This window comes from Portunus trituberculatus, chromosome 18 (genome assembly GCF_017591435.1).
Source record: "Portunus trituberculatus isolate SZX2019 chromosome 18, ASM1759143v1, whole genome shotgun sequence".
NCBI classification, from domain to species: domain Eukaryota; kingdom Metazoa; phylum Arthropoda; class Malacostraca; order Decapoda; family Portunidae; genus Portunus; species Portunus trituberculatus.
In genome coordinates this window covers 18,880,986-18,889,398 of record NC_059272.1, presented here as the reverse complement: position 1 = coordinate 18,889,398, position 8,413 = coordinate 18,880,986, and the positions used below count along the sequence as shown (strand labels likewise).

Below are 8,413 nucleotides of genomic sequence, written 5' to 3'. Positions count from 1 at the left end.
AACCTACCTTACCTTGGCCTTCCCTTCCTCGTCAGATTGTCCTCCGCAGGGCACTGATGGGCAACAAACAGTCACAGCTCTGTTCAGATTTCTTCATTACTTCCACCTCGATGAAAGAAACCACTCCTCACCTCTATAGTTGGGTCACTGTACACTGGAAGTTTTGGTGCAGTTCACTTTTTTGAAAGCTAGTCTTCCACTGGTGCCACATCACTAAGGCCCTTTCTGTAACCCCAACCAAGGAATGAGTGGCGAGTCAGGTCATGTGAAGGTATCGGCAAGGTCGCACTCCCCCGTTCATATGCCACGTTTGGGATGGGGGAAACTTTTAAAACTTAAAACACGCCTTTACCTCAACGGTGATGTGGATCAAAGGTCTGAATGACTTCGGAAATGCACAAATTTATATGAAAACAGAGGGAGAGAGAGATAGAGTGAGACAGAGTTTAAGGAGTTGGAGCAGGGTTGGAGAAAGAAGGCGAGTCAGTGATCTGTGAAGAGGTGGCAATAGTATGGGAATCCCGATGAAACCCAGGGTATCACCTAAACTGTCACTTTGAATTAACGCGACTGTAGTACCGTGTTTCGCTACCGATAAGTCAAACTGCCCTCCGCATACATACACTACATACGTACGCTCAAAGACAGCAGTCAGTCACAGCTATATCCATTCTCATCTTTCTTTCCACCACAATGAAAGAAAACACTGTCATCGCCACTAGTGTCTTTACTCTTTAGTCACAGTCACTAAGTCACCCAGCCCGCCACATACACTCAGCGGCACCAGTCAGTCACACCTCCATCCACTTCCGTTTCTTCTACCACGACGAACGAAACCATTCCTCAGCCCCATTTCAGTTACCCTGTCCTTCCACACACACACACACACACATACAGGACACCAGATACTCTCCACCTTCAATACACACTAAATACGTACACTCAAAGACACCAGGCAGTCACAGCTACGGCCATTTTCGTCTTTCCTCCCACCACAATGAAAGAAGACAGTCACCGCCACTAGTGTCTTTAGTCTCAGTCCCCAAGTCACACACACATATACAGGGCACCAGATACTCTCACGTCAAAGTTTCACTCGTTTTCGCTTTTTTTTCTTCCCACACGACAGAATAAAAGCACTTAATTAGTCAAACGCGCCGTACCGCCACGCCGCGTCACTCGTCACTACTCAGTCACAGCCTCTAGTTCATCGGTAGCGTCTCATGCCGGCAGCAAGGAAGGGAGGATGAACTACGAACTGAAGCCTCGATACAAATGCACGAACCAGTGAATGCTTCCGAGGTCTGCTGAAATGTGTAAAGTATGCCTATGAATATATTGTTTGTGGTCAACTCATGTCATTTTTTTCCCCCATTTTTCTGCAGTCAAATGTTTGGTGTTACTTATGAGGGCTTGGCGTTGGAGTGGTTAGGAAAATACTGGAAATTATCTCAAATGGATTCGAGTCTTGAGTGTCTGCGTGAATCAACTGTGTGTGAGTCACTGAGGTGCCAGACGTAGTACCCCAGGAAAGTATCTTAAATAAAGTTAGGCGAGTCATCGTGCCTTCCCTGGTGACAAGATAACAAAAGTTGTTTGATTGTGGTGTCAGAAAAATAAAACCATGCCTTATTCCTCCACCTAAGGAATTATAAGAGAAAAAGGATCAAATAAAACTCGTGTCAATATTTACTGCATTTTATTTTTTATCTTTTTTTGTATGTGTAGTATATGCACCTTGCACTATTCATATTTATTTATACTTAGAACACTACGTACGTACATTTATCATCTTACTGGCCTAATATCTACAAGTATTGGGTTCGTTATAGCAGATTAACACAAGAGTGGCTTCAAAGTGAGTCTTGTTCAAGGCAGGAAAGTTGTGCAGCTCAGGGATTGTCTGCTGCTTTGAATCCGCCAAATCATGCCCTTGTTTTCGTATTTATAGACCAGAGAGAGAGAGAGAGAGAGAGAGAGAGAGAGAGAGAGAGAGAGAGACCCAAACAAACAATACGGAATGCGCCAGGAAGGCAGAGTTAAATATGGGAAAAAATCAGGATTTGTACCAGTCGGTGTAACAAATTGGTAAACATTGTAGAGCGGGGAGGGAGATCGTTTGTCTTTCTTGACGCTGCATCTGTCTGCCTCCCTGCGCCCCTTCGCCTCGCCCTTCCCTCTCCTGCCCTACCCTTCCCTTCGCTTCCCTTCCCTTCTCTTCCCGACTCCCGCTCATCAACCTAACATTTCCCTTCCCTACACTCACTTCCATCTCTTCCTCCTCTATCTTTCTCCCAGCATCCCTTCGCTCTTCTCTGCTCTTCCTTGTCTTTCACTTCCCTTCTCTCGTCCACTTCCTATTAACCCAACCTTTCTTTTCCCCCTCACTATGATCTTCCCTTTCTTTCTCTTTTCTAGTTGTTTTCTTTTTTTTCAATTTTCAGTATCACTCCAGTCTCTCTCTCTCTCTCTCTCTCTCTCTCTCTCTCTCTCTCTCTCTCTCTCTCCGGCTCAACAGGCAATTTACGGTTCCTAAACTTTTTGCATCATTTTCAATCTTGTTTTCCTGAATTGTATAAAGTTATTTCGCATCTAGAGCGAGTGTTTACTTTTCTACGCTGTTTTATCCTTTAGCGGCAGACAAACGACCCTTGTGTATTTTAATCTCCCGGATTGACAAAGCGTTTCTTTCCTTAATACTTGTACTGGCTGTGCACCGCCACGATTTTCCAACCGAAACGTAGAAAAGAATTACTGTATAGAGAAGTGCTCGGGGCTAGGAGGACGCATCAGCCCAGGCCGAGAGTGCAGGAGAATAGGAGTCTGGTCGTGCCGGGAAGGGTGCTCCGCACCACACTGACGCCACACACAAACAGACGTGTGCAGTTCATAGTGAGCGTAACGCAGATGAGCGTAACCAGCGGGTGCGTCACACACTCACCACTAGTGCGTCACAGATGGAATTTTGAATACGAGGTTTGGCCAGTGTGTCACTTTTTTTCACCGTGAGCCGTGACATCTTGGATGGTGTAAGCTGTGTCAAGTCCCGCTGTGATCCTCCGCACTGCCCCGCGGGTGTCTATCCTCAGCTAGGACACGCCCGCCCGACGCACAGATGGCTTTTAATTAAAGATTTTGGCGACAAACTAAACATAAATACGTGGTAATGTATAATATATACAATATATGGTTGACTTCCGCGGCTGGACAGCATGGCTTGAGGCAGAGCTGCCCCGCGCCACACTCAGCCACGCCAGGCCTTCTCAAATACACTACAGGTTGCGAAAAGTAACTTCCGCTGACTACATTACTCTTTACCTGTCGCAATAAGAAGTGAGGCAAAGATGGATGCCTGCAACTGAGGCACGCCGCCACCACCTCCACTCACGACGACGCCCGCGCCACGCGCTGCCTTCAGGGCGAACTAACCACTATTTGGCACCGAATGACTCAAGGGCTTGTGAAGCCTTATAAATATTACTTGTAAGTAGAACCCGCAACGCGGATTGCTTCAGGGATAACTACGACAAACACAGCAACAGTTTGTGCTTAAAGAGGAGAAACCTATACTGTTCTAAGTCTAACACTGACCATTGCTCAGCCTTATCCGAGCATCCAAAGCTCTAGTTTTGTACTCGTTGCACACCACTCGTGCATGGACGCTGCGAGTGACATCTGGTGAAACATTTAATTGACGCACTGAACAAATAAGGCAACGAACATCCCCACAACACACAAACGACGGCGTGCGTGACAGCAAGACAATGCACACTGAGACAAAGACACTGAAGTACTTGATAATCTTTGGTGTTGATATTGGTTAGTGGAGGTCAGCCGCCTCCCACTCACGCCACACGCCCGCTATCCTGAACCATGGTAGAACAAAACCAAACACTTTTGTAACTTTCACGCCACGGACCCGATGGGGAAGCCCCGCCTACCCGTCAGCACTCTTGCCTTAATCAGCGATCCACTGGACATTTCTCGTCATTTCAAAAAGTACATTTAGGAGATTGTTCCATTTAATTTCGATTTTTTAGAGCTTCCATCTAATAAAGTAGAAATAAATGAATAAGCAAATAACAAAATTTAATACCTATAATTAGAGATTTTGCCTCGAATCCTGTCTAAAAGCTGGTTTGGTGTTGTTCTCAGTGCGGGAGTTGCTGCCTCTCTCCTTATTGGTTGGAGTACGAGGCGCAATCTAAGAGTTCCTAGACTACACCTAAGATACAACATAAGGCAGTGGCTGAAATATGGCACTTTAAAGAAGGCACCGTTATGTATGGCACTGATGTGTGTGTGTGTGTGTGTGTGTGTGTGTGTGTGTGTGTGTGTGTGTGTGTGTGTGTGTGTGTGTGTGTCCAGCTTCATATTTCCACGCGCCACCATAGCTCCAGCACAGCGCCACACACCGACACAGTCCTTCCTTCCCTTCCCCATGGCCTCGCCTTCCCTCTCGAACTTCACTGTTCATCGTGTCCCTGAGAACAAGTACTGAGCTATGTCAGCTCTTCGTGACCCCGCGACTACACGAACGCCTGGCCAACCACGCCCACCATCCCAGCCCACCGTCACACGCCCAGAGAGCGCAGCACCGCCACAACTCATCTGGATGTTATTACTGAACACAATCTCACACTGAGTCTGTCTCACCACACAGACTTCAGTCAAGCCTAGACTTCAACTGTTGCGTGTTCAATAAATACTGATGTCGTAGTAAGGTTATGGTATCTAAGTTTGCCTCACGACAAAGGAAAATATAATTACAATAATATTTCTCTTCATTCATACGATGAGACTGAGAAAAGTATTTCATACCTTCCCGGCACAGAAAGCAAACCTTGCTCCGCACACAGCACTCTAAAAGTGAGTCTCTGATTGGTCCTCCCCGTGATAAGTCCTGCCGGCGGCGCTGCTGGCTGAGGTAGGCACTGGCCGCGCCTCGCTGGCACCCTGGCTCTGGAAGGTGGTGTTGGCGGGGCCGACGCGCCCCTCCTCTCCTGCCATATTGTTGTACGCGTCCGTGTAGCCGCCGCTGAAGCTGTGCCCATCCCCGTAACCCCGCATGTCGTACACGCCGTTGGCTTTGCCCACCACCGTCGCCTCGAGGGGAGCGCTGATGCCCGGGATCTTCTGTCCTCCCTCAGCTTGCATCCACATGTTAGAACGCTCTTGCTCTTCTAACTTCTTGTTCTGCAATAAATTCAAGTACCTCAGTAAGCCTCGAGTTTGCCGTCCCCGAGGCACTCCATCACAGACCCAGCCCGGTAGGCACAACACCCTGCCAGTCGTGCCTAGGAGTGCTCAGGCAACATTCAACAGTACGAGTATTTCCTTCAAACTTCAGCTAACGTTCATAAAACCACCACAATATGCAGGAAATATAAAATTCCCACACTATCACCTGTCCTGAGTGGGAGCTGCACTAAACAAACATTAACACTCACTGCAAGCCACGTGAGGCGTAACACAACACCATCAAGTCACAACACACAAGCCACAACCCAATGCCAGCATCGTACGACCCTGAGTCACTCCCGCCACCGGCCACTACCACGTACACTGCACTGCACCGGAAGGAGGAGGAGAAACACTCACCTTGTAGAAGAACCTGAGGTAGTGCGTGGGAAAGATGATGCCTTTGGCGCCCTCGTATGCCCCATCCATCACGGCGCCCCTCACTAGGATGGAGTTGGCTGTGTAGAAGCACATAAGCACGATCTGTCCCGCTACGGCCGTCAGGAAGTTACTCACCGTCTGCAGTTCTGAGAGGGATGAACAGGCGTGAGTGAGTGAGTGAATGAATGAGTGAGTGAGTGAGTGAGTGAGTGAGTGAGTGAGTGAGTGAGTGAGGCAGGATAGAAGGGGAGAAGGGAGAGAGGGTGAGATGGACTGGTGGCGCGGAAGCAGATAGAGGAGGAAAGGGTTAGAGAAGGAGAGAGGGAGGGAGAGAAAGATAAAGAATGAAGAAGACTGGATGATAATGATGAGAGTGAAAAGAAACAGAAGAATGTTTAGAATAGATGAGAAGCATGAGGGAAAAGGGCAAAGAAAGAAAAGATAGAAAAAGTAAGCATCTAGAGAGAGAGAGAGAGAGAGAGAGAGAGAGAGAGAGAGAGAGAGAGAGAGAGAGAGAGAGAGAGAGAGAGAAAGCAAGAAATGAAAAGCTAAAATAGATGAAGGAAAAGAAAAGAAAAGAAATGAGAGACATAAGAAGAACTAATGAAGAAACAGAGAGAGAGAGAGAGAGAGAGAGAGAGAGAGAGAGAGAGAGAGAGAGAGAGAGAGAGAAAGGGAGGGAGAGACGGGAGTGGGAGTGATGAGGGTGGAGGAGGAAAGGCGATAGAGTGTAGAGAAGGAAGGGAGCGAGGGAGAGGAGGAAGTGAATGGAGGAAGGGGAGGGAGGGAGGGAAAGGGAGGCAGGGAGGGGAGAAGGGATGAGGGAAGGAACTCAGTCATTATCCTATTAAATCTGCAACGAAAAGCAACACCTGAACCACATGACAGTCCCTCAGTAATTGGCAGGTTAACTTAATGGCAGATGGCAAAGGTGTCATAATTTGTTATTGCAATTATTTTACTCTTCATCTATTTAATCTTTTTTCACCAAGATTCGTAACTACACAGAAAGACAGAAAGTGAGATGGACAAGTAGGCAGATAGATAAATAGTAGATACGGGGGGAGAGAGAGAGAGAGAGAGAGAGAGAGAGAGAGAGAGAGAGAGAGAGAGAGAGAGAGAGAGAGAGAGAGAGAGAGAGAGAGAGAGAGAGAAAATGCAACAAAAAAGCTACACAATTACTTACTTACCGATACAAACAAGGAAAAGGAAAGGAAAAACGAATCAAGCAGTTAAAACAATAAATAAATAAGTAAGCAAATGCATAAAAAAAACCACAACAATAACAAGACAACGAAAAAAAAAAATCAACCAACAAAAAAAAAAAATATCCACTTCTTTCACTGTCTTTCACTCTACCACTCTCACTCTCCCTACCCTCCCTCTCCCTGCCCTCCCCTCCCCATCCCTCGACCTTCTCGTGTATCACCTGGCATCAGATAAATATTGAGAAGGAACCAGACGCCTCGCCACACGTTGACGCAGCCCAGGAAGCAGATGGTGTGGTAGGAGTCCTCGATCAGAATCTTGCCCAGCCCCTTGTGGATGTGTCGGAAGCAAGGCACGATCATCAGCTGGGCCAGGAAGGACAGCATCGTCACCGTCATCCCCACAGCCTGCAGAAGGTGGCGCAGAAGGAGGACGCGGTTTATTTTATTGCATGTTGATTAGTGTTGGTGTTGTTGGTGTTGGTGTTGGTATGCATTGTTTTGTTTTGTGGTGTTGATTAGGTGTTTGTTTTGGGTTTTCTTTTTATTTTGGGGTTTGTGTGTGTGTGTGTGTGTGTGTGTGTGTGTGTGTGTGTGTGTGTGTGTGTGTGTGTGTGTGTGTGTGTGTGTGTGTGTGTGTGTGTGTGTGTGTGTGTGTGTGTGTGTGTGAGAGAGAGAGAGAGAGAGAGAGAGAGAGAGAGAGAGAGAGAGAGAGAGAGAGAGAGAGAGAGAGAGAGAGAAGGAAATATAAAGACTCGTCAGTTCCTTTTTATCTCCTTTATTCTTTTCCCTTCTTTATCCTCGTCCTTTCATCTTTTCCTGCTTCTCCTAATCTGTGTCAGCTCTCCTCTCTCTCTCTCTCTCTCTCTCTCTCTCTCTCTCTCTCTCTCTCTCTCTCTCTCTCTCTCTCTCTCTCTTCCCTTCCTCCCGGACCAAATGTGATTTCAAAACAAACGAACGAGATTACAGAAGGGGGAAATAAAAGAGAAGAGGAAAAAGAAGAAAAGAAGCGAAGGTGGGAAAAATGAGAGAAAGAGAAAAGAGCAAATGAAATCACTCACTTCCACAACTGAATCTTTTAAAACGTGAACTGAACCTGCTCTCATAGCACACAAGGGAACGCAAAGGAAGAACTAACACCAGCAGATCTTTTGGCCTCGACTGTGAATAACTGTACTTTCTATGATGATGATGATGATGATGATGATGATGATGATGATGATGATGATGATGATAACGAGGAGAAGGAGGAGGAGGTGGATAACGATAGCGATGATTAATCACCATCACTATCTCCACCATCACCACTACCACCACCACTGTAATAGACCTACTAAGAATATAGCAAATAGGAAATATAATCGAAAATAGGTAGAAGGGAGAAGGGAGATGAGGCTTAAACATAACGGTTCAATTAATGGTAATAAGCTCGCAAACATGTAACAATAAGGGTATGCACCCGTCAGCTTGTTAAATAACGCATCCCCATTGGTCACAGCCAAGTCCAAATCCACGTGGAGTACATTACTATTGGTCAGTTACATGTAGTGACGTCATGCTTTCAACCTCACAGTCCTCCGATC

At 46.7% G+C, this 8,413-nt stretch overlaps 1 protein-coding gene across 1 annotated transcript in view; it reads right to left on the bottom strand.

Annotated features, from left to right (window-relative positions):
- Positions 1-1,684: 1,684 nt before the first annotated feature.
- LOC123505576 overlaps positions 1,685-8,413 on the bottom strand; it is a 41,085-nt gene continuing 34,356 nt past the window's right edge. Inside the window, exons 3-5 of the mRNA XM_045257055.1 lie at positions 7,052-7,238; positions 5,602-5,768; positions 1,685-5,196 (exon numbers count right to left, since the gene is read on the bottom strand). Coding sequence (XP_045112990.1) covers positions 4,864-5,196; positions 5,602-5,768; positions 7,052-7,238 — 687 coding nt within the window. The 3' untranslated portion in view covers positions 1,685-4,863. The remainder of the gene's footprint in view (positions 5,197-5,601; positions 5,769-7,051; positions 7,239-8,413) is intronic.